At 43.8% G+C, this 26,312-nt stretch overlaps 1 protein-coding gene across 1 annotated transcript in view; it reads right to left on the bottom strand.

Moving 5' to 3' along the window:
- The window catches only part of LOC121181930 (cat eye syndrome critical region protein 2 homolog), a 35,168-nt gene that overhangs the window by 5,694 nt on the left and 3,162 nt on the right, over positions 1-26,312 (bottom strand). The window contains exons 2-16 of the mRNA XM_041038161.1: positions 13,595-13,689; positions 11,164-11,347; positions 10,134-10,261; positions 9,824-9,907; positions 9,413-9,480; positions 9,144-9,307; positions 5,362-5,451; positions 4,823-4,973; positions 3,707-3,836; positions 3,574-3,611; positions 3,385-3,476; positions 3,109-3,235; positions 1,982-2,361; positions 1,640-1,789; positions 527-1,334 (exon numbers count right to left, since the gene is read on the bottom strand). Coding sequence (XP_040894095.1) covers positions 527-1,334; positions 1,640-1,789; positions 1,982-2,361; positions 3,109-3,235; positions 3,385-3,476; positions 3,574-3,611; positions 3,707-3,836; positions 4,823-4,973; positions 5,362-5,451; positions 9,144-9,307; positions 9,413-9,480; positions 9,824-9,907; positions 10,134-10,261; positions 11,164-11,347; positions 13,595-13,689 — 2,689 coding nt within the window. The remainder of the gene's footprint in view (positions 1-526; positions 1,335-1,639; positions 1,790-1,981; positions 2,362-3,108; positions 3,236-3,384; positions 3,477-3,573; positions 3,612-3,706; positions 3,837-4,822; positions 4,974-5,361; positions 5,452-9,143; positions 9,308-9,412; positions 9,481-9,823; positions 9,908-10,133; positions 10,262-11,163; positions 11,348-13,594; positions 13,690-26,312) is intronic.

Consider the following 26,312-nt stretch of genomic DNA (forward strand, 5'->3'; position numbering starts at 1 on the left):
AATGACAGAGGGGAGGTTATCATTAAAGACTGACTGACTATAATTACAAGAAGACAAGTTTGTGTCAAAGAATATAAAAAGAGATCAAAATGACAAGGAAACAACCGAGGGCTGTCATTTTATGCTACTTATCCAAATTAAAAATGAACAATGCAAAACTAGCAAAAAAAAAAAAGAACCCGTGTCGTGTTCAATTCCTTTATAGTGAAGATGCAAAGACATTTGTAAGATTGCTAGTGAAGCTCTACTGATGACATGCCATCTCTTTTGTACCATGTCAGCAACCAGCAAGAAATTTCACTAATGAATATTCAATTTGCCACTTACTGTGAAAAATGATTAAAATCAAATTGCAAAATGCACTTGACAGGGAGGAAGGGCAAGGATGTGTTCTGTGCTGATTAACAAACTGAGACACTACAGTCGAGAAAGAACATTCGTGTAGAAAAAGGTTAGACTGTGCTTGGGTTCCTTCATGCAGAATATAAACGGCTGGTGAAATACTACAAGAGAAGGTCAGGTCTACCTTTGGGCTGCATGTCTGTCTTTTGGGAAGGCTGGCTGTCTGGCCCATTGTCTCTAGCAGGACGCAGCAGCTGAACCTCAGGGGCAGGGGGAGGCTGCTGAGAGGGGTGAGCTGGGATGCTGCCAATTCCTGATGGGGGCCCAGGCTGCTGAAAGTTGCCCATGTGCTGATGAGGGGCACCAGCAGGGGGTCCAGAGGAGGCTGACAGCTGCTGCAGGGCCAGCATCTCTGGGCTTTCCAGCATGGAGGCCAAGCGTGTCCTGCCAGAGGAGTCTGGGTGGGGACCAGGGGGACGTGAGGACATGGGCCCCTGGGAGCTGACCCCCGCAGACATTTGATACTGGGCATTGGGAGGAGGGTGGGGGTATCCAGCAGCTTCTGGCCATGGCTTATGCCCAACTGGAGGTGGGACTCCACCGTAACTAAAGTTGCGCTGGTTCACCATGTTGGGATCTTGCATGCGCATCCCATTGGGTCTCTCCTGGTGATTCATACCAGTCCACATGTTGGATAGGCCCATACCAGGAGGCCTCAGGCCTGGGTAGTTGTGCTGAGGTGGTCCATCTGGTGGTCCTGAGAATCTGTTGCCCATGGGGTGCATGGTGTGGCCCTCTGGATGGTGGTGGGATGGGTACATGCTGGCTTCAGGAGGAGGTCCAGGCTGTAGGGCCATGGGGCGTGGGCCCAGAGACGGACCATGAGTTGGACCCATGTAGGGGTGCTGCTGCTGGTGTGGAGGCTGCTGCTGGTTAGGATCTGGGCCAACTGGATACCTGGGGCCCATGTGATGTCCATCAACCATGCGATGCTGAGAAAAACAGAAAAAATCTAGTTAATGTAGTTTTGATCAGTATACCTGTACATCAATCTGCTTTACTACCATCAAGATACAAGGTGGTCCTTCAGTAACAAACTGTAACTTAAACATTGTCATTAATTAGGTTCAGAAAGGTAAAATGTGGTCCCTGGAGACACCTACTGTATCAGGAAACTATCACAGAGGTGATTTTGATCAACAAAAGTTGGCTCACCTTTTTTAACCTCTAGCAGTTCACCGCTGAACTTTGTATTATTTAAGGTTATTTGCGTGACTTAACTGCTGTAAATTTATACCTGCATGTTGAAGTTGCGGGGCAAGTGGTTCAAGTTGGGGTCTCCGTGCCTGGGAATGTGAGCTGGGTAGGCGAAGCGGGGATCCATGGCCATTCTTTGGGCATACATGTGTGGACCATGAGGGCCATGAGGACCAGGTGGACGATGGAGCTGGTAATATGACAAAAGACAATTCAGTATTGAAGTTTTTCTTGTACATTTCAGGGAGAAATCAAGAGAAAAAGATTAAGGTGTTTATACAATTTCTTAACATATTGCGAGGGATAAAGTGACAAATTAGTTACACAAGGTTTTTAAATGTAGAGGAATTTGAAAAAACAAGCAAAGGTAGCCAGTTGATACCTGTTGCCCTGGGTGGTACATGGCCCTAATGTCTCCTTCATGGATACGTTGTTGGCTTGGAGGCAGGCTGCGGAGGTGAGGGGGGCCATTGGCCCAGTGAGGGGGAGGAGGTGGTCGTATCAGCTTGTTGTCCTCATCCTCAGAGGCTGTGCTCCCACTGCCCCCCTGCGAGGTTCGCTTACGCTGGACTTGCTCAGTGGCCTTGATCAGGCTTTCAGGTCCCAAATGTTTATTGCTACGGTTGCGCTTTTTGTCCTTGCGCTCCTTGTCTTCTCGACTGATGTGAAATTCCTCGTCTGTGTCACCATCCTCTGATGGAAAGTGTTTTAACAGGGCGCGACTAAAACACCGTTCTAGAGACTCCGCCATGATAGTGTACTCTGGAAACAGAGCAACATCAGAATCAGGTATGCTCATGTGTTAACACACTGAAAAGTTTGTACACACAACCAGAGTCACACACACAAAAAACACATATCTGCAGCACATCCACACATATAGATTCAAAGAACTGCTTTTCATTTACTACCCCCCCCTTCACACATACACAACCTCACTCCATCTCTCAGTCACTCCCTACCACTCAAGCCCTGCAGACCAATATGCATGGCATGTACCCATAGACACACACTTGCTCCTCTGTTCTCAGGTCACTCTGGCTGACTGACCAGGTCAGAGGGTGTAGGTTGACCCCTGCTCTTCCAACCCCTTCCTCCTCCTCCTGCTGCTCCACCCAGGCCCCCTGACCACTCTCCTCCCCCCTGTCCCTGGGGAGAGTATTCAGTTGGATGGATGGCTCCAGACAGGGGGCTTAGGGACTGGAATGTTTCTCTGGCACTGCAAGGCTCAGATCCCCCTGAGCACTGGAGCACAGCTCAATCACTCCCCATTAATCACTGTCAAGGCTGCCCTGGCCCCGGCCCCAACACACCACCAAGTCCAGCCCCCTTTCTTTTGCTCTTTCTCCCACTCTCACCCCCTGCCTCTCACCCCTAAAAATGCATATATGCACTTCTTTCTCACAACATACACCTACTGAAAATGATTTTGACGCACTGGCCTTTTGAGACAAACTGTTAATGGAAGGAGCTTGATTTCTGAAGTGGAGCTGGTTTGTGTTCATTTACCACTGTCTTCTCCATTGTACTCGGCGCAGTTTTCAAACATGAGCTTCACGTCAGCAATAAACTCCTCCTTAGCAACGTACTCCCCATCATTAAGCTTCCTCTCAATGGTGGACAGGTCCATGGGAGTCTGGGGGGATTGGAATAATACAATAAAAACAAGGCTCATGCAGTATAAGTATTTACAGCTGAGTACAGTAGTTAGGATACGAACCAAATACATATTAAACTGAATTTCACACAAGCACCATTAGTGAAAACAATCACAGTAATTTGTACCTGGATGATCTCATGGTAATTTGGGGCGTAGGAGTCATCCACAGGTTCCAAGAAGGGCCAAGCATCTTTATGGGATTTCAGGGCCTCAAGCACTGAAGAAGAGAGATTCAATCAGCTCAGGCATTAAAACAGATATTAATATGAACTGAGATAAGTAAATAGCTTTAAGTAACCATTGTATAAGCATACCTTTGTACAGTGCAGTGTAGTCGTCATCAATATCATAGCTGTAATATCAAATACAGGACATGTTACAAATAAGCAACTTTGAGTCATTCAAGTAGAAGGTGAAAGCAGATGTCAAATGTACAAAGTCTCTTACAATTCTTTATTCTTGCGTGTTCTGTGGACAGGAGAAGAAGGCTCCAGATTCAGGAGCTCAGGTGGCAGGTCTTTTCCTTGAGACAGCAACCAGGCCTTTTCCTCTCGCATCTTCCGCCTCTTTGCTCGTTCTGAGAGAGGAGGATGTACAACGGGGGGGGGGGGGGGCAATTAGAGGCACAAACAATAAAAAACACCAGTCTCGGGAGGCTTCAGACAAACAATGTTTTAATTGCCTTTTCAGGCTCTTGAGTTACAGTTTAAATTGCACTTTCTGCCCATTGAGGCTGTCGGGGGAGTCAATGAAAACCAGGCCTCAGCCGTCAGAGACAGCAGCAGCTCAGATAAGTACAGAGAGGGCGATTCATCAGCCATCTCTTCTTTTCTTCCAGCTGATCAAAAGAGCAGAACAGAGCAGAGAAAGTGCATATGTATCGCTGCTTTATCTTCATGAAAGGCAGAGAGGCCTGCCAGCCCCCCTGCTGTGTGGATTAAAGATGTTTGAGGGAGGATTCCACATATGCAATCCACACAGAGAGCAGCCCAGGTCCTGCTGTTCATCTATAATACATTAATGAGGCTCCTCCACTGAAGCACAATCAGCAGTTCATTAACCCTTGACAGATGACATCAGAGGGAGGGAGGAAAAAAAGAAGTGATCCTGTGATTAAAGGCCCTGAACATTCCCTCTCACAGTCTCTGTGTACTGTACATAAATCACAAGGCTTCGAGTGCCGCTATGCTACTGCAGATTTTTCAGCCGGAGCCAAACCACAGCGATGGAAATGTGAACGCCTGTGCATGGGGTGCCCTTCACAATCCATTCTGCCCTTGATCACTGAGTTGGAAGAAGAGTATGAAAGTCCCCTACCTGCTGCTGACAGGTTGCTGATGAAAGAATATGAAATTATTGCTTCTCCTCGTTACTTGACTTTTGGCACTGAGCTTAATTTTTTGTTTTGTAACATTTCTGCATCTAACACCAGCTTTTTAAGTATGTGAGTTTACTGCAGTGTCAAATGGTTTTTGGAACTGAAAATATGTTTTTTTTTGCGCAAACAGATGTTGTACAACTTTACATTTGTGCTCCATCATTCTGTGTATCCATCCATCTTACCCTCCACAGCTTTGATCTTCTCCATCTTCTCCCTCTGTCGTTCTTCCTGCAGAAGCCTCTCCTCCTCTCGTCGCTGCTCGGCCAGCAGGACTTGCCTGTCCAGGTCTTCATCTTTCTTCTTCTCCTCCTCTGCCACAGCCTTAAGATTGTCCTGAATACATACACACAAGCCCATTAATCTACTCTGGACACATGGTAGGACAGCTTGTAATGAATATGTGAAGGCTGAGAGTTGGATATCTATATATCACCGTTCTGCATACAACACTAGGAATAAAGTACAGAACCAGCCCAGGCAGCTGGCACGCTGAAGCCCAGAAATATCGCTATGGGCTAAACAAGAACCTCATTGAATGAGGATGTACTGCACAAAAATAAAAAAGTGCACAATATTTTCTCAAAAAATGTTTTTAAATCAATCACTATCTCACATGCAAAAAAAAATCACTACACATTATGGCTGCAAATTGGATACATTTTTTTACACTAACGCAGTCTTCAATACTACACCAAAATAATGTACACAGACAAACACACACCTCGTCCTCTTGCTTGATGTGTTTTTCAGAGAACCGTTGTGATGTGCGAACTGGGGCTGGGTCTAGTAGTTTCTGTTTCTGCTCCCGCTCCTGAAGAAAAAGAAAAAAAAGAAAAGATGAAGAGTTCAGCTTTGCTCCTTATGCCTGTTTTGCGATATTCCCTGAAATCCTGTTCCATGCATCCATGGTCCAAATGCAGACAAAAGGGCAATCCCAGGTTGGAACCTCGACCCACACAGACTGTTTTTCCAGGAAGCCAAGTAACAGAGTGACAGCAGACAAGTAAAATTATAAAACTGAAAATAGATGGGGTAAATTAGTCTTACATTTTCAATATTATATTTTCTACTTTTCCTCTATAATCACTTCTTTTTGAATTTCTGAATTAAATACTGTATGTGAAAATACCTATAATTTATACAGTCAACTGAGGCTTCAAGAAAGATCCACAGACACCCACCACACACAAGCCAACACACTGACAGGCCCTGGGGAGTTGTGGAGAAGCATTGAGTATTGAGAGGTCATTGGCTCTGCTCTACCCTCCCCCCAAGTCACCCTTTCTACTCTGCTGCTTACATTGCCCCACCTTTCCCCGGGGGGTGACAGCCAAGCTTAGGAAAGAAATTAGACCATGTGTGTCCCCTGTGACTCTACTAATCATATGTAATGATTAGAGGGGGTAGACTAAAGGTATGCTGTCCAGTTTGACAATTGCACTACACACTGGTACAGCACCAGACAGCCAATCATGGAACTTTAGATCACAATATTTTCAATTCTTCAACATGTATCTTGAAGATAAAGTCTATAATCTCAATTTGAGTCAACAACCAGGACATATCAGTGATCCAGATAGAGCATACAGCAAAGGAGGGAAAGATCAGCCAACACAGAGCTTTAAGCAGATCACTCGAAAGCCTGTCTGTGTCAGGGACTGGCCTCTGCAGCTCATGTCAGTGTTCATCAAGGAAGCAGGGCTGTGAATAACTGTCAGCCCGGCGCAGCTAACAGCACTGAGAGGTGACACAGGCAGGCTACTGGCTATCCATAAAATAACTATGGGACAACTAAAAATGCATTAGCAGCTGTATGAAGCTTGTATAAGCGTGCAGGTGAGGAGGCAAATGAGGAAGTAAGATGTGGGTGATGAAGAGTGGGTGGGCGGGGAGGGTGTGTGTGTGTGTGTGTGTGTGTGTGGGGGGGGGGGGGGGGGGGGGGGGGTTTGCAGATGTTCTGATCTATACTGCCCTCCACAACTCTCCTGTCCCCACTCCATCTCTGCCGTGTCTTAGTGTGAAGCACTGGCGTATCCTGGGGTTCTACAATCCCTTTCCACATTACCACCAGCACTAAACCCCCCCCACCCCGCCTCCATCTAACACACAAGATAGAGTGCCTCTGGTGTCACCGCTTAGAGAGGTCGAGAGAATCCTGCAGCACAGCAGAGCTGTCATTCAAGAGGCTCCATTCTGCCTCAAGGTGAGCTCCCGCCTGCTGTCAGTGCCCCATGAAATGGCTGGTGACAGCAGCCAGAGACATGTGGAAGGAAGGACTCAAAAGACTGCACACACTGTGTACTGGACACGCTTGTATGCACACACCCCCATAAAGACAAATATATTCATGTGAAGTACGTACACACACTATGCTATGCCCACAATGATGATAAATGGCAAATACTTGAAATCATTCAACAAGCCAACATTGCTTAACATTTGTTGGCTTCGGCTTCTTTAATGGGAGGAGTGGCTACTTTTGTCTTTTCTACCATAAACTGAATAATTGTGTTCACTAAATTTGAACTTTGCCATTTGGACAGTTGGTGACACAAAACCAACATTGTGAGGACTTCACCTCAGGCTCTGGGATAAATAAGGTAATAAGATAAATTTGGTCTTATATTGAGGATGGATTCTGTACAGTACCACGCTGAAATGCAAAGGCGTAATGAATATATAATTAATAAAGAGGGTATTTTAATGTGATCTCCTGCTGTGTGACATCAGTGGAATGTATCTGCATACAAGAAGAACATTAAGGGAATGCACCTCCCTTTAATTGAGTCTGTTCTTTGAGCAGAGCGATTAATCACCCCCCCCCAACGTGATCGTATTTGATAGAGGCCATGTAAAGTGGAGAGTTGTCAAGAGAACAAGAGTTGTCTTGTTCAGGTTTACATAAATTTGTCTTGTAAAGTCTGTGCTGTATTGGAATGTCCTGCTTTGAAATTAATACAGATTAAATACAAGAGCAAACAAATACACAAAAAGTCTCTGAGATTCTTCTGTGCTGATCTGCCCAAAACACAAACATCTAGCAGTTTGACACCTGCTTTCATTACAAACCACCAGAATGCTTAAATAATACTCCATACTGATAGAAGCTATAGACCAACGGCCTCCTGAAAGCCATGTATAATGTCAGTGTGTGTTGGGTGTACAGTCAATGAAAGACAAGACCACATTCATCCATTGACCGTCTGTGGTAAGTGAGTGACCCTTCTGTCACCATCAAACGGCCAGCCTGATTCTTTATTTCACTGCTGATGATGATGGAGAAAGGCTGAGAGGGTTTCTATGGCAACAGTCAGTGCTGGTTATATATCACAGGAAGGAAAAGAACCCACCCATCTATATACAAACAGTAAGATAAAAATCAGTGAACTTCTCAAGCTTTGAGTAACTATAGCATTCAATAACTGAAATGAATTCCAGGGCTAGTGTTGGCTCTGGCACGTGCTTGATATGAACAAACCAAAGAGTTTGTCAACTTGCTGCTGAAGCACTTAACACACATTCCAGGGAAGACAAAGGTAGACAAATGAGCATAACCCGAGGTAAGGCCAAGCACAGAAAAGACAGACTGACTACAGAACCTGGGCCCTCATTCTGCCAAACTAGCATGAGAGCATCCGTCTTCACAGTCAGGCTCAAGTTAAAGGCCTGAGGCCAATTTCATGGCTAAACTTCTGTGCAGAATTAAGGGCAAGCACAGACCAGCTTTCCTTCACTCCACCTGTCCTGCAGCCATCCCAGGTGAGAGTCCAGGATCCCAAAGACAACTACTGGAGGAGGACAGTGATCTGCACCACAACATAAAGGCAGCTAAATGGAGATTGGGTTCAATCTTTAAAGCTCCGTTACTTAATAGTATTAACATTGGATAACTACTTGTACAGTGAATGTTTGTTTGTAGTGACAAAAACCACAAAGCATCATCCAGCACATGCTAATCCACTGACTCTTGCATGTCTTTTTCATAGTAACAACAGGGACTACAAATGTCAGAAATGTTCAAATAGGGACTTGAATATTAAAGATAAGCCAAAAATAGGGTTATAAAGGTAAATATATCAGTCTTCAAGGTTTTTTTTCTACTACCACAGGAAGACTTCCAAGTCAAAGAATAGGTAAGGATTAAGTTAAAACTAGAATAGTCACACTCAAGTTAGGATTTGTGAGGACAGTTGACAGATACTTCTATCACCTGTACAGTCAGTATATTAGTTGTCTAAATAAACAGACAAAAAAACAAGACCCAGTGGCCAAGTTTACAAGAATGGGAAGCAAAAACTCACTTTGCATTTTTAGATCTTAAGTCTGGCACATCTATCATACCTAAACTTGCTGTTTATGAGCTGGTATTCAGACACATTGCTCAGGGCAGTAGCTCATAAAATGACATAAATGTATGTTTGTGCAAAACGTAAATGTAGGTTTAAGAAGACAGTATGTGCTACTGTAATGGGTACTAATGGTAATGTCTCTTCTGCGACTGACCTTGTGCTCAATCATGCTGCTGATCTCAGGCAGGAAGTTCTGGCTGATGACACGGTAGAGGTGGCGGTCCTGTGGGGAGGTTTTGTCCTTGATGCTTTCTGCCAGTCTGACCCATTGTTCCTCTGTATCACAAACAAGGGACCAAACGCCTCGCTTACGGCCCGCTAAAAGCAAAGAGGAGAAACGTTGGCTTATTGATAAAGAAAGTCAGTGGGTGAATCTGGTGATCAAAAATAGACAGATTCCACTGATGTAGTGAACATAAAAACCTTTGCTTGGGGGAGGATCCTCCAGTCCATTTTCTGTCTTGACTTCTGACACTTCTTTTTCCCCCTCACTGAAAAGAAAATTTAATTATGGAGATAAATAGATGCTACAAGCAGCAGCAGTCCTGTGCTTTGTGAATGAAATTACAGTATGACTCCATGACTCCCATGAGTATGTGTCCAAGAAATACTAAATTAATACATTTCAGATCTAGCAGTGGGCGCCAGGTCAACAACTGACTAAGACCAAAGGAAATTATACCATTTGCCATTACCAAATGTATGCCATTTTGTAGAAGTTTTCCTGGCACTGAGAAGAGTTTTTACAACTGCTTGTTTTTTAGTTTTATATATGACTGTATAAAACCCCAACCAACATATTGGAGGAAAAAAAAGAAAAAAAAAGGTTTTCACCTTAGATGAGGGTCTTCCAACTTTCTCTTCTTTGGTGGTCTTCCCCTTTTCTTTTTCTCTGGTAATGTTAGTTCAGGGGGTTCACTGTTGGAAAAACAGCACAAAGGAAAAAAAACTCTTTAAAATTACAGCCTTTAACAAGGGTAATTAGTATTGGGAGACAGGCTTGTAAACAAGTGTCAGACTATCACTGCAATTACACACTTACCACATGCACTAGTTAACCGCAGAAAACATTACCAGTGACATAACATTCATTACTGGTGTACTGGACAGAGAAAGAGGACACACAGCGCCCAGTGGTATTTACCTGATCTTGTCTGCTTTCCTCTTGATGGGTTCTTCTTTGTACATACGAGTGCCGTAGAAATACCAGTAGAGGGCTCCATTTCCATCTTGCCCCAGCGGTTCCACCCTCAGGCTGTCTGCATCCAGTCCCTGAGGGGAGGATGGGGGTGGGGACATTACATTTCTTAAATTATGTGTAGGACTGTTTTTAAATCATCAGTCATTAGTGGGTGATGTCATTTAGCCTACACAGCTGTGAATCATACACAGAAGCAAAGAGCTTTCAGTATCTTATTGAGTGCATTCATTAATTGAATCTGATACATTATTAAAAAAAAAAAAAAAAAAAAAAAAATCTTATCTCATGAGAAAACGGTAAAATATGTGAGAGGAAAATTATAAATGGACAGACAACATGGGGATAAAACTGTCAAGGTATTATTAATCACACCTTTGCTTATGCCAGTACATTCATTTGCCAATACCCAGGTACTGTCCAGAACATTGTCTTTGTTAGACAGCTAGTATTCTGTTACAGACTCACACCTCCTTCTCGTTCCACAGTAAAACACTCCAGCAGAGTTACAGTTATGGTGCTTTATAATTCACCAACCACTTTTGGGTTTGAGTGTGCTTTCGTAATTTCATTTTGTTAAAAACAAACAAAAAAAATGTCTTAAAATCAGGAACCTACTGTCTACAGTATAAGAAAAGCACACACAGTCCTTTCACACTACTACTACTACTTTAAAAAGGCGAAAGTAAATGAAAGTAGCAAGTTTTTTAATGTACTTAACAGAAAGTGTAAATGGGATACAACGTGTGTACACCACTGATGAGTACTGTCATACCGTCATACATGCTCTGTGGTTAAATATTAACTAATGCAGCATCAGCAGAGCTGGTGCAAAGCCTTGAACCTAAGTATCATTGCCCACAGTTACATGGCTTTGATTTCATTTCAGTAGTGTGGCATAAAATCAAAACAAACAACACGCATGAAAACAAATACGTCCAGATTTTTTTTTAGCTGATCCTCATGAGTGGTGTACCTTAAGCAGGTCAAAGACATCAGCAGCATCCAGACGGTAATCACAGAGCCGGTGCAGCAGTTCCACCTGAGTGCGAGGAGGGAGATTCTCAAAGGTCCCCTCTCTGAGTGGGTTGGGCTTCCCCTCTTCCAGTTCCCACCGGTAGCTGATGATATCTTCCAGGTAACTGCTAAATGACTGGGGGCTAAAGGGCAGAAGAATGAATGAGAAAGTCAGGTTGTTTTTCAAGACCACAATAATGTGTAACTTAAACACAGTATGAAAACATTTTCAAAAGCAGATAAATTGTCTTAAAATATAAATAAAAGTAAAATAAATAAATATACTTAGCAGATCCATTAGAAATAAAATAATAATACTCCCTCAGTGCTATGACTAGTACTATACCTATACAGGAAGCAGTAACTGACATTGTTGTGGTTGATGTACCTTCATGTTATCACAAGCTTGCTGTTTCTGAGGCAGTCTCACAGCTACTGGGTATGTCAGTGTGTATTCTTCTGTTTCTGCCTTTGTTAACGATTTTTGGCACAGAATGACTTTTTTTTTTCTCTCCACCTGAGATCCTCAATTTTCTTCCTAGTATGGAAAATCATGATGGACCAGTGCCTTACTTTCTGTCTAAGGTTTGGTTCTTGATCTTACAGGAATGTTATAAAGAGTGCTGTACAGACCTGCTCTATATGAAAAGAGCCCTGATGATTTGGTGGTATATGAACAAAATTTAGTTGAATCAGAAATGTGACTGTCAAATGACAAATTTTAACAAGATCACAAAGTCATAAGTAACATAACACTAACTACAAATTAAGATGTTTTATAACTTTCATGATGTTACTTTGAACAAACAATAAAAAGGAATCAAGACAGAAGGTTTTTTTGGTCCACTGAGATCTGTCAGTATGGATAAATGCAACCAATTCAATTGCAAATGCTGTGCGCACATTGCAAAGCCAACACACCAGATCTCAATATCAACTAGTGCGCCATTGTGCGACTCAGCTTAAGAAACAAACAAAGTTCAAAAATACCATAGTGGCTGTGGAGACGCAGGAGGTGGGGCTGAAAATAAAAAAAAAGACTAGTTTCTTTGAATGGGAGGTGGTTTGTGTTTCTGCTCAGGGTGGAAGCTGGTAAATAAATGCTGGTTCCTGTTCAGGTCTAGCCGATTAATCTGTAACTTTCAGTTCCAACTCAGATTAACAGAACAAGGGCTTGGGGCAGGGGTGAGCATCTATGCAACAGCAAAGAGTAAGTGGGACAGAAAATATGGCTTATCTTGAAAGAGCAGTGTGCACTTTTCACACAGCTGCAGCCTCCCCCTCCCACTACCCCATCTCTCTCCTCCTTTCTATCCTTCGTTTTCTCCAACATCCTCCCTCCCTCCTTTCCCCCGCTCCGGCAGAGCGTTTAACGCGTGCGGATGAAAAGGGCAGCTCTGTGAAAGGCCAGTGCTGAGCAGCCACCCCCAGGATGCCAGCGCCTGTCCAGTCCAATAAAGCAGGTTGTCCTCCTGTTACCGGCTGCCTGGATGGAAAAACTGGATCATTCCTGCCTCTCTGCTTATCAGTTCATTGGTACCAGTATGCTACTTTCTAATGATGGGCTAGGGCAGGAGGGTGCATGCAGGGGAAAGCCCCGTGAAAGATAAGGGATTTGAATAACAACCTCTGCTTCACACTCACTTTCTCCCATCATTTGATCAAAGTTCAGTGGCTATGCTGTTCTCATATAGAGCATAATTTCACTCCATACTTTAACTCACCATATGGTGAGTAAATTCTGACTCCTCAGCGAGTCATCGTGCAGGTGACTCAGACTTCCTATGATGGCTCCTGGGTGTTATGACTAATATGAAGTTGATGGAAATACTGGTTTAATCTTGGCAGCTAGAAATCAAAAGGAACTGTCCATTCAATCTTTTCCATTGTGCCCCTGATATTTTATTTAAAAAAAAAAACAAAAAAAACAAAACAAAACAAAGGCAATGTTTCCACTCACTGTAGTAGTTCTGGCAAGGTTAAGATCTAAACCTAGGACTGTTGCACCTATTACTACATTACAAGTCAGAGCAGGTTTAGAACTGAATTAAGGACATGAAACAATATGTTGCGGGTTGTCTTTACCTCTTGTGATGCAGAGGTAACCAGTAAACTCCCTCGCCAAATTCAGTGTTTTGTGAAAGCACTTTAACAAAAAATGTTGGAACTGTCTGCTCAGTTTTGTAATTGTGTTTACCTGTATTTGATTAGACACTATAATTTTTTTAACAACAATTTTTCCAGTTTTTAAACAGTTTTATTATGGCATGGTTCTAGAGGTTGATGCAACTACATTCTATTGTGGATGCCGATACACAAAGGGACCTTAAATTGTAGTGAATATACGGACATCAGTTTCGACAGACTTTGCCAATATGCCAGATACTTACGTGATGTCAGTGCGCTGGTAGCATCCCTGCAACAGACAGGCAATGAGGTCCCCGAGGAAGTCCAAGTCCTGCTCTGACAGGGCTTTTTCCAACTCCTGAGAGAAGAAAGGAGACACCAGTATTAATCTGCAAGTTCTTTTACTTAACAGACCAGAGATATTGGTACAAAAGTTACAGGTACAAATGCTACATGTTTTCACAGCTCAGCTGCACAATGATGGAATCAGATGAGTTTGAAAGGATAACTCTTTAAAAAAAAAAAAAAAAGAAAAGAATTATGTCCATTGTGATCACAGGTGACATTTGACATATCGAACCGTTGTTAGTCATTATATGTGAAAAGAAAAAAAACAATATATCAGCTGTGAATTTAAGCATCAGAAGAATAAGACATTGCATTAGTGAGGTCTATGCGTACGTGTTTAACAGAGTTGGTATCACTGGGGTGTGAGGTAAGCTGGCAGAGGTAGACAGCAGGAGGGACGGTTGGAATTTGCAACTTGTCTGATTAGGGCTTCTTGGTTTGCCAGTGGTTGTTTGGCTGGAGCCGAGGTTCAAGTTCAGCCACGACCCCTCTCCTGCCTGGTATTGTGTTTCAGCCATTGAGGTTTTATGAAGCGGCAGTAACCAGCCGAGCAAACTCTAAAAGCCCTGAAAGCACCAAGGAGAGATGGCAAGCAGCAGGGGCCTAGAGCTGCAACACAGCCATGCCCCCTCCTCTCCTCTGCTGACCAACCCCACACGGCTTCCCAGCATGCACTGCTCTCCCCAGAGATACCCACCCAAAAGCTCTGGAGTAGAACAGGAGGGAAGAGAGAGAGAGAGAGAGAGAGAGAGAGAGAGTGAACAGGAGGCTGAGAGGGCAGAAATGCTAATGCAAAGTGCTCCATCAGCCAAGTGTCCATTTCACTTAAAGCCCCTTTTTGCGGGATGCAAAGCAGCCCCTTCAGGCTGAAGCTCAACCAGTCACTCTTCAGAAAAAGAGCATGACAGCCTGCAACTGACCACTCCTCACCCCTCCTGGTGACTGCTCTACAACCAACAACAGATCAAAACTCTGTGTGGTATAATCTCCTCCCAGCTTCAAAAAAAAAAAAAAAAAAAAAACTGGTAGAAAATTATCTTAAGGACGAGGAGGCACATTTAATTACTGTGCACTAACTCTTCTCTCCTCCGTCTGCCTCTCTCTAGAGGAACCTGGGCGAGCTCAGGGGTCGCCGAAGGTCAGCGTACCTCCCGGCAATGGAGAGCAACGGAAGCCAGGAGCCAACAAGTCAGTGCGATGAAAAACAGAAGGGGAGGAGGGGAGGGACAGAGAGGAGGTTGAGAAAGAAGTTGAAAAACAGGATAAGATGAATGCTCCTACTTGAGATTAGAAAAGAAAAGAGCATGAGGGCAAAACTCGGGACAGCTTGCTCCTACTTCCGAGTCAAGCTACTACAGATACAGACCAGGAGAGCAAGTCTGATGACAGCAGATAAAAATCAGCTAAGTCTCATGACTCATAGGAGGAACTCTTCATTAAGTTTTATGAGCATGCTCTAACGACCAATTTAAAAGCTTACGTGTCAGATGTGCTCACAATGGCTAGCAAGATAGACTGTAATGGATCTCAGAAAAATTCAATAACAAGACTTTGACAGGAGGACCTGAGGCTATGGGACAGATGTGTGCATGTGAGAGTACGGCCAGTAGCACACCAGATGATATTTTAAGTGTTAAAGTAGCGAGACATTTCATATTTACCAAACACAACCTGTCTCAGCTTAGTAACAATGCAACACACATAAAGACAGGACAACCCAAGCCACATTACAAGTTACAATGACAAGGGATCTGAAGATAATTAAGTGTGGAAAATCCCTCGATTCTTCATCTTATACCACAAGAACAACCGTGAACATAACAAACACACTCTGGATGTGAATATCCCACACTAGAGAGATAGGAGTGATCAGGTATGTGCTGCTATTCTCACGTTAATGTGAACAAAAATGTAAGGACACTGGTATCAAATCTTAACCATTTGGCTGGTCAAAATATGTACTGTACATCCAGCCAAAGACAAAAAGGCAGAGCTTTAAGAACAAAGACTGACTAGAGTTTTAAACAGTTGCTCAAACTAGCATATGTGTCACGGCTTGTTCACATGTACATATGCTATCCAGCTGCAGAACTCTGTCACAACCGTGAGCTCTGATGATTAAAGGATAGAAAGATAGTATGTCTATCTATGTGCATACAAGAGCATCTGTATAGGATGTCGTGGGATTCTGTGTCTTGCTCCCTTTCACTTCCTGGGTCCCTGTCAGGCAGCCTCTGGGCCAGAGTGAGCCCATCCATCAGACACACACTGCACTTTGATCACACTTCGAAAAAACTGGGGGCCACAGCTGGGGGAAGAGTGGAGAGTTGAGTACAGCACAGCAGAGTGGAGAGCTTACTCCAGCCCCTGGATTAACACCACCCTGCTCCACCTTTGAAGTGCCACGCAGCATCTCAGATGGCAGAGGGAAGGGGAATTAATCTGGTGTCCGTGCCCTTTCTTCAGTCATTCATCCAGCCGGGCCAATCCTTCTGGTGCTAACAAACACTCAGCTTGAAGAGGGGCCACAAGGGACGTGCCACAGCAGCTGGATATGTCCTGCGGAAACCTTTCCCCTCAATAACCACATACACACACAAAAAATGGTGACCAAACACACTGCAAGGACACGACTCACGACCTTTGACAAACACAATCGGCAACCGACAAAAACACCCACTTTTACCGACATTCATTCACATGCGGGTCTCAACGAACATAGTGTACTACTCTGGCTGCTTCACATTAATGATCAATGGGACTCAAAGATAAGAGAGCTGGATAAGTGATAAGCTACAAAGAGTAGAAATCATAGAGCCAAACTGTCAGATTTATCACTAAGCTATTGCTGTGAACAAAACAGGTTCTTCATATTCACACACAGAGACGAAGATTGGAGAGTGAGTCAAGGCTTAGTCAAAAGGTGTGTCATTGCCACAGCCCCTCTGCAGGCCTGGCTTGAAATCAGCAGTTCGCCCCGAAGGTATTTACTACTTCTCTCACCCAACTCCCCTGCTGTTTCTCTCTCTGCTTCTCTCATTGCCTTAACCTCTTATTCCTCTCTTCCACACCATTTTCCTCCCCTTGTCCTGCAGCCCAGTGTCTGTGAGGGCCTCTGAGGCATTCTATTATTCCCCTGACAACACCCTAGCTCCACTCTCCACCCCTCTCTTTTCCCCTCTCCTTCTTCCTTATCTCTCCTCTCCCCACACACATTGTCCTTACTGCAGCCAGTTGCTGGCTCCACTGTAGTTGAGGACACACAGCAGACTCTTCACAGTAAAAGAGAATGTGATTGGCAGTGATTCTCCCAAAACGATTCATTGGCAAGGTGGAAGAAATAAAGCAGCATCTAGCCTGGTCAGATCTGAAAATCCCCACTGAAAACCACAAACCCTGAATTCTCTGAGGCACTGTTTCACTTGTCCACTTACACAATAAGCAGTGCAAGAACTAACACCTGTGGTGTGAACACAGTTTGTCTTTCTCACAAGGCCTTGTCACACATAATGTACCTTCACGGACATTAACAGAAAATAAATTCCTGAATTTTCCACGTAAAGGTAGCTTTACTTTGAAAGGTTATTTTAGCGCTATGTGACCATTTATATCTACACACACACGCACCACTAATACCCACTTCATTTCTGGTGTTGTTCATATCCGTAACATTAATGTAATGCAATACTTTTCAAAAAACATAGCAATATGGAATTTAAACACTAATGATATGTGATGGTCAGTCAAATTACCCCAACTACTACAGCCATTGTTACTTTGTCTCCCTATTTATACTTTAACACATATGACCAAACTGATGTCACAATGCCTGCAAAGCCTGCATGAACTAAAAACATCTGTTTACTCTTACCAGACTCCTATCGTATAATATGTAAAGGGTAATGATGGTACGGGTAAGTTCTGTTGTAACTGTAAAAAAATAAATAAATACAAATAAAAAATTGAGCCCAACTTGATGCAGACACAGACATGTTTTTTTTTCTTCCTTTCGGTATTCAAGCCACACCAAGCTGTCATGACCTAAAATAGATCTCCAAATGGCAGTCTAGCATTGTAGTGTGGCTGGGAAAAAACAAAGCTTTCTAAAAAAGCGTGACAGCTAAAAGCATTACTGTCATGTGACTTTGAGTATCTCAAGGTCAAATGAAATCTTTATTTGTCCCCAATGGGGAAAAATTAAAGCCACTCCTATTTAGGTATGCTTAGGCTAAACCCATGGTAAATGTTACAGAGGGTTACAGAGGGTGCTAGTATGCAGTTTGCCAAAGACTAGAAGGCTCAATCTCACGCTTCAGATGAGATGCTAAAATCTGATGTCATTGTAGGATGTCAGAATCAGAATATGAAATCAATAACCAACAAATATTGGAGAGGCTGAGAAAGAAAAAAAGACAGAAGGAGAAAATTTGCATATCCAGGAGGAGAAGGAATGTGCATTCGGACAAAAGAAGAGACACTGAAACTGAAATGTTACTTTTGTTGGGTACTGATCCAGTGTAATTCTGTGTGATTCTATTGCTTAGTGAGGTGTACGGCACAACACTGCAGACTGGAGTCAATGCTAAAGGTAATAGCCAGAGATTAACTTGTGACAGCCATTTAATGGACCCAGCATGAGTCGAACATGCATTCAGCAAAAACACATCATGTATGCGGCGTTTAATAATACCAAGCTACAGAGTAGTCTCACCTAAAAGGACTAGCCACCAGGTCTCTGTCTGATATGAGTGACTGGACGGTAAATGTTAACGAGACATGAATCCACTGAAAGGAGGAGAGGACCTGACTTTTTAAAAGAAATGAGACATCAAGGCTAAGCTGACGGTAAAAAAAAAAAAAAAAAAAAAAACTCAGACAGCCAGCAGACAGATCGAACCATCTGCATTTGCAGATAAAAGTGAAATGTGCTTTTCTCTATGGACATTAAAGGCCCCATCGTGTGTCACAAACTGTATCTGGAAAGAGTAAGAGAGAGAAGGGCAGCAGCTCCAAGGATGTGGCAGATCCACAGAGCCTGTAGTATCTGGGGGTTGGCCTCTGGCTACCCTCACAGCAAACACTTTCCATGCCACTGCTGTTAACAGCTCCTCCGGGGTCTATATCACCAACAGTTGGAGGACGTATGCACGGATAGCTGGAGGGGGAAGGGAGGCCTGTTTGTTGTGTAAAGACTCCTCTCTTCCTCTCCTTTGCTTCTTTCTTTATTTCTTCCTCCCCCACTCCCCTCCCACTTTCAGCTCACACATGGGTCCTCCAGGAGCCATCATCTGACAACACCCTCCACCCCCACACGTAACCACCTCCTGCCACATGACAAACATGCATACACAGCCGTAACACCACAGGAAAACGCCCTCACATCCTCAGGATGTATTGTTCATCTGATCATCAGAGGAAAGCATCAGCATCTTAGAGTTACTGCCAGACACATCTGACTGACTGCATCAAAACAAGAAGCTGTTGGCTGATTTGTCTGTATAGTTATTCCTGATTGAAAATGTGTCTGGTCAAGCCAGAGCGAAGAGTCGTATCCCCCCACATCTGACTCAACTAGCATTTTGATGCGACTACAGGTTGTTCTAAATGAGCTGCACCACCATGTGAGAACAGTGACAAACACTAAATATAGCCGATACACCACACAGCTGTAAGGTCAGTTTCAACTTTCAGCTGAGTTATATTATCGTGTCAATGTCAGGGCCAGGTGGGACAGGTGGCTGGGCTGTAGTGAAAGAGATGGGGAATGTGGACAGAATCTTCCGGAGCCCGGCTCTCTCCAGACAGATGGAGACCCTTTGCTTTGCTCTCTCTCTCTTTGGCTATGTGGGTGAGGATCATTAAGCACAGGAGATGGGAGGCCACCCAGCACAGCAGCACATCTCATACTTCCACTGCCAGCTCTGAGGAAGCCACATCATCAACTTCCTCATATAAAGTGGAGCTTCCTGATTCAGCTGACCTCCCAGTGGTGACATTCTCAGACTATATAAACATGCACCAGTATATATGTGCACACACGCACACAAAAAACAGATTCAGCCTGCTGCTGGCCCTGAGGAGGAAAAAAAAGTCCCTGACCGGTGCAGTTGTGGACACCGGAGGGAGGAGTCGTAAAACGGAGAAACGTGACACAGATGGCTTGCAGCCTTGGAGGTAAAACACACAGACATGCAAGAGGAGGAACTGATACTTCAGAGGAGAGGAAAACGGTCAAACAACAGTAACCTTCTCAGAGAATGTTTAATTCTGACGTATTAAGTGGCACAGTAAGAACAGAAATGCACCACCTTCCAAAATTTATATGAAACTGACAAGACATTGCTCAGCCTCCTAAATGCTGTGACATGTCGGGTGAACACCTCTGACCTGGTGGTGCATTCCAACAAACACAGGTGGTTGTGTGCGCAACTAGTGAGCTGTTTGACTAGCTGTTCAGCTTACTGAATCAGTGATGTCAGAGTAACGTGAAGCTCAGCTTAATGGTGCCAGTTGCGTTTATTTACTCCGGCATATTTTCAAGTTGTATTGTGAGCATGTCTGCGGCCAGTTGGCCATTGGTTATAGTATTTGCAACATTTAACAGATGACGGGTGGTGACACAGCACCGAGTCTTGCTGGCTCTATTTCTTTGAAGTCAGTCTAGCGTGTCAAGGTCCTGACATTCCTAAACAACAGCGCAATATCTCCCAAGGCGTTTTGGCCACATTCAGAAGGACGTCTAAAAAAAAGCCCCCTGATTCATCTGAATGAAGCCATTCCATGACGTAACAGGGAGCGCCACAAAAAAAGGCAGGGTCGCCCCTCAAAAAAGTTGAACCAGGCTCAGATTTTGTTGGAACACAGTGCAGCCTTATCTGGCAAGGTGCTGCGTTGGCTCAATTAGACTCCCTTACGAACACAGACAGCTGTGGATACCCTGGATGCGTAGTTGTTCTAATTGTACTATTTTCTCGTCCACTTAGAGTCAGCTTGGTGCAGTTGGTGCCCTTGTGGGGCAGTGGCCACGCTGACACAACAAATTGGTGGCAACACAGAGCTGTGTGTACACACACCGCTGACGAAATTTTCATCACCCAGACCATTGCAAAGTCACGGATGTGGAACGTATGACATTCAATGAAATGTGTGTAAGCACACACTTCTGGAAAATCACATTGTTACATCAATGCCATATTTAGACTATTCACCTGGCAATTGCCAGGATGAAAGAATGAAAGAATAATCGTCAGCTTGATAACCAGGGTTTTAGCAAATGATAAGCCTTCAGGCTCATGGATCTGTTTCAAAAACCAGTTTTCTTGGATTGTATTTCATCACGTCACTGGTAAGAGGAACAACATGCCCACGCCTTGCTTTTCTTTTTTTCTTTTTTTTTTAAATGGAGGGCAATGTTTCCTGTCTGAACAAACACCCAGGCCTAATATTTCCAAATGACAAAACAACAGGTGAGGAACAGCCTACATATTTCAGCACTAGTTAATAGTGGCTTGCTTAACCTGCTGCCACCATGACCTGACTTTGGATAAGCGGAAGAAAATGAACACATGAATGGATGGTTAATATTTTGAAAACAAACATGCAAAGAGATCTGTTTGGGAGTGTGCCAACCACAGATCTTTATTTCAAGCTGTGGACTCCTTCAATCCATATAGTAAGCAAAGTGTGAGCCGGTGTCAGGATCCCCCCAGATCCACACCCCTTCTCTGCATCCCTTTGCTCCCAGTGTCAGACAAATCTGTAATCTGCAATGTCAATGTCACTCTTTCTGAGTAATCTCAGTGCTCCCTCTTCTATACCTTGTCATGATTTCTGTGTCTCTGTTACAAGATACACCTTTATTAGTCCCACAATGGGGAAAATGCATCCATAACATCAGCAAAGAGACAGATTCACCCAGAATATACAAAAAATCAAAAATATAAGACTCAAGATAAGATTTACCGAAAGTTTGTTCTATAGGAACAAACTGCAGCATGATCAAGAATAAATCTTGTTTTTTACTAGCTCCTCTTACTGTTATCTTGAGTCCCACATAAACAAACACAACAGAAAACACTTTTCTGGCAGGCTTAACACATGCTAGCCAGTAAGCTTGCCAGGGCTCTGACTGGATGAGACTTAGTTTAGTGAAGTTCTCATCACTTGGGTTGTCTCGCTCTTCTCAGCTCTGTTTCATAACCAGCCACAAACACACAGAATGAGAGAGTAACAGTGGTGGGATGCCGCCCCAGACTGGAGACAGAGAGAGGGAACCATGGGGAGCTGCAACAATGGAGCTGGCTGAAACAAACCCCAGTGTATGTGCCCCTCTACCTCCCCCTCTGTGCACACACTCCCCATGTGAAACCATCTGATGCATGTACTGCTGCTCTCACTTGTCAATCACAATTGGGGGAGGGGCAGCAGCCTCTTACAAAGCTCCCCTCAAAGTGCACGCAAGGGAGGGTATTAAAAAAAAAAAAGACATGCAAAAAGGTTCTTGATCTTCGAGGGGTATTCACACAGTGTGAAAAAGTTTTGAAGGCTTTATGTGCAGACTGATCTGGAAAGGAAAGTGTCAGAGGTTGGTGTCTGCGAGGCTGTAAGAAGGGCTGAGCTGGGGATGTGTCAGTGGGTGGGACAGAAGGAAAGAAAGAGAAAAGGATGCAAGGACTGAGTGATCAGTGCAGATTTGAGATGAGAATGGATCATTGTTGCTGGGGGGGGGGGCTCCAATCGCCTCACTGGAACTGAACAATCAGGTAGAAAAGATCCACAGTTGAAGGTAAGCATATTTTCTGTCATTTCAGTCACCAACCACTGGCCCCAGATGACAATCGTGCAGATCTCAGAGCAGACACCCTCTTGTTCGTAAAGAAAAATAACAAATTCTGACCTCCATGTAAGTGATAGCTGCCACAAATCTTCACCACAACCAACCTTGACTGGCAACACATATTAAGTGATTGTTATCTGCAGTTATAACCCACAAAAAACTGGGAATCAACGGTGCTGATTCAGAGTGTGTGTCTGTCTGAAGTTGGGCCATGATGGAGCAACACTTAAGCCTTGATCTTATTCCCCCTGTTAATCCATTTGCTTTGTAGACAACAGAAACAAGGACGTGCTCACAGGCAGCCTGCTCTCGCTTATTTACCAGATCTAATAGGACTAAATCTTCTTTTACAATCACACTAGGGGCTTTACAAAAAATAGGAGCCCCCTCCCCACAAGGACTGCAGAAGCAGCAGCAGCAGCTAGCACCCAGTCACAGTGAAGAGCCTCCATCCTCCAGGGGGAAGGGAAAGAAAGAACCACCATCTGGGGTTTAGTCATGGTGATGCCAGGGGCTGAGGCTCAGGGACAGGGAGGCTGCTGGGGCTCGAGAAGGGGATGGGGCAGAGGGACTGCTAATGGGTATGGGGTACTAAGGCATTAAGGATAGTGCTTGGGGAGAGGAAGACAGAGAGGCTGGTCCTTGGATGTGCCAAACTCAAAATCGGAGGGGAAAGAGGGTGACAATCAATCAACAGGAGCAGAAAAAAGAAAAAAAGCTTGCTGAGATCCTTAAGGCTCTGCACATTCAGACAGGTGCTTTAAGTTACACTGGCAGATTACACCTCCTCGAGCTGACGTTCCCACGTACAGTCCTGACAAGAGGTCTGCTTGGACAACATCAGTGAAAACACCTGTGCAGGTGGAGTATAGGTGTGTGAGGACTTTAAGGCTTTACTCAGACTGCAGGCAAATCAGATTTGTTTCTCAAATCAGATCTTTAGGTCAGACTGTCCGCACTGTTATTTGCAAGTGATCAGATCGGATTTGTGTGTCCAGATATCAACCTACGTGTCTATGTGGGTTGCTGTAGTAACGACATCAGCAGTCTCAGTAACTAGATAACTACCGTCACTCTAGATTTAACATCCTTGTTGTGTGTCGCATTGTAAGTCATTCAAAAGATATTCTGAAATCCGATTTGAGCAGCCAGAGCCTCCGGACTGAGATGGATCTGTAAAGATCTGATTGGAACTGAATTTCAAACCACCTCCAAATGTGTCTGTGTCTGAACAAGGCCTAAAAAAGTCCTCAGCTTTATCAAAACAATGGGTATAGGAATGAAGTGATGAATTAAAAACTGAAACTGGCTATTAAAGTTGAGTGCTTAGTAAGAAAGAAAAAAACTGCCCAGTGTGAAACGGCAAAAATGGAGACAGAAGCCATTTTTTTCTTAGTGTCTGCTCGTTCCGTCTTTGTTGCAGGCGTTAAAGGAGACTGGCAAATAATAGGGGAAAAAAAATACTTTAACTGCTTGAGTCCATCATCCAAACATCACAAGCAAGATGACAATCACACAAAATAAAGAGTTCCTGATTCCAGCATGGGTGAGGTCATTAGTTTCAATTAACTAATCAACCAATGACAACCTGGAGAGGATAAAGACATAAAAATACAACTAACCAATCACAAACTCATCCTTTAAAAACACAGCAAGGTAGAGAAGATGCATTTATACCATAGCAAAAACAAAACATAATGTATGAGAGTCAAAGATTGCAAGAACATAAAATTTATCTACATGTGGTTCTTTTGTTACTTATAATAATAATAGTAGGACAGAAACTTCTCATAAGCAATTGTTAAGGCAGCTGTACTGATGATGACACTGCTGAAATTTAACATCAGAGTGACACAATCAACAAGATGACTTGTAAATATCAAGTAGGTTTAATACAGAGGGAATCTGGTCACTTGCGACACGTGAGAACAGCAGATGCCATCCTTCTCACACCAGGGCGGCAATGACCCCCTGCCAAATGTGTCCTCTGTGACTTAAAGTCTTCTGGACCATGACTTAAACCAGATCTGGTGTTAACAAACGGCTGCTATAACCCAAATGGCCAGTGACTTTCAAAGTTAAAGGTCAAACCTACACCCACGTTGTAGTATTTTTACATTTGAAATGGCTGAATATATGATCATATTCATCACAGAAACAAACACTACAGAATAAACAAAACAAAACCCAGCAGTGTACAGCAAAGCATCCAACTTTAGCTTGTTTCACTCGCTGTCTCTTTGTTTCACGACCCACACAACAATGGCTATGCTTATCAGAAACCAGTGTTGTAATCTTCCATGGGACAAGCAAAATTTTATATCAAAAGATCCCAAGTCTGCTGGATGTCTTTGTCTGTACACAAGTGTGTAACTTCTGTTTTTCCTATTATCATATTAAAAAAGCATAAACTGAACAATATGCTTGCCACAATGGGAAGATTCAGTAAAGGGGACTTCTACACCAACATCTGCACTATGGCAAAAGCAAAGTGCTGCATTTGTAATTTGTACAGGAACCTACACGGCTCCAGTTTTAAGGATAAAATCCTCACGTCTCTTAGCTAATCGCTAGTTTAATAATGAACAAACCTCCAAAGAAGAGCTACAATGTCGTTGATGACAAGCAGATGATGAAGATACACAGAATAAATTCATGACAAAGTGCCAAACAGGCTGCCAGCAGAGCATGGAGCGTGAAGATGACAGGGACAAAGGTCCTTGGCACGAAGGGCTCTGTCTGGCAATAAAGGGCACATCGTTGAGGATGCAGCAACAGGGGCCTGGAGCGTCTGTTGGCTGTGGGATTTCAGGCATCATTTCACAGATACATAGCCAAGAAATCAAGCATACGCCACAGAGACCAAAAGCCAGGCAAGGGGGACAGCCATGCTGACCCTGGGACTCCTTCCTGTAGATCATCCTCTCACTCTTTCATACTAATGTCCTTTCACTTTCTCACTCTCCATCTCTAAGACACTTTTCACCACGTCCCCTCTTTCCCCTTCCCTCCCACTCATTCTTTCTTTCCTCTCCATCTCACCCACTCAACTCTCTCTCGTACACGTACACACACAGAGAGACAGAGAGGACAGACAGACAGACAGACAGACAGACGGCTTTCCCAGCTCCCTGCCTACAGCCTGAGGAAAGTGGAAACCAGTGACAGTGAAGTGTATCAGCCCAGGAACAATGTGCAGGGGGCTGTTTTGTAAGGCCAGCCAAGGAGATTGGAGGAGACTCCATTATCACTGACCAGCACCGTAGAAAGAAAAGAGCTGCCCCAACAGTACCACAGCAGCACTGTCGGACTGGATCACTGAGTTTGTCAATATCCACCCTGGTAGCAGTTTCACAGCATGAAAAAAGTCTCCATTGTGAGAAAAAGAAACAGGTGCTTCAGTGACATTATTACAGTAGTCAGTCAGCCTCAGCGATCCTGAGTTCACCATATTTGTTATACCTTCCCAGAATCTAAAAAACACACGTGTTATACCTTCCCAGAATCTAAAACACTCTGCATAAGCAGTTCTTAATATTTTCATTGTGATGGAAAAGGCACCCAGACCCCAGACTAACCACTTTTACCAACTGAGCTCCACAACAAACTAATGCTGTGGGGGTATGCGCACAAAGACAATTCTTATGAATCTCCCAAAGCTGACACCAGAAGGAAAAACCAGAATAGATGTTTAGAACGTAAATACACTGAAATACAGTGACATGCAGAGTTGGTGGAGGCCCTCAGCCACAACATTAACCACTGCTGTGTATGATATAGGAGCCAGGTGGAACAGT

This window comes from Toxotes jaculatrix, chromosome 5 (assembly GCF_017976425.1).
Source record: "Toxotes jaculatrix isolate fToxJac2 chromosome 5, fToxJac2.pri, whole genome shotgun sequence".
In the NCBI taxonomy this organism is placed as follows: domain Eukaryota; kingdom Metazoa; phylum Chordata; class Actinopteri; family Toxotidae; genus Toxotes; species Toxotes jaculatrix.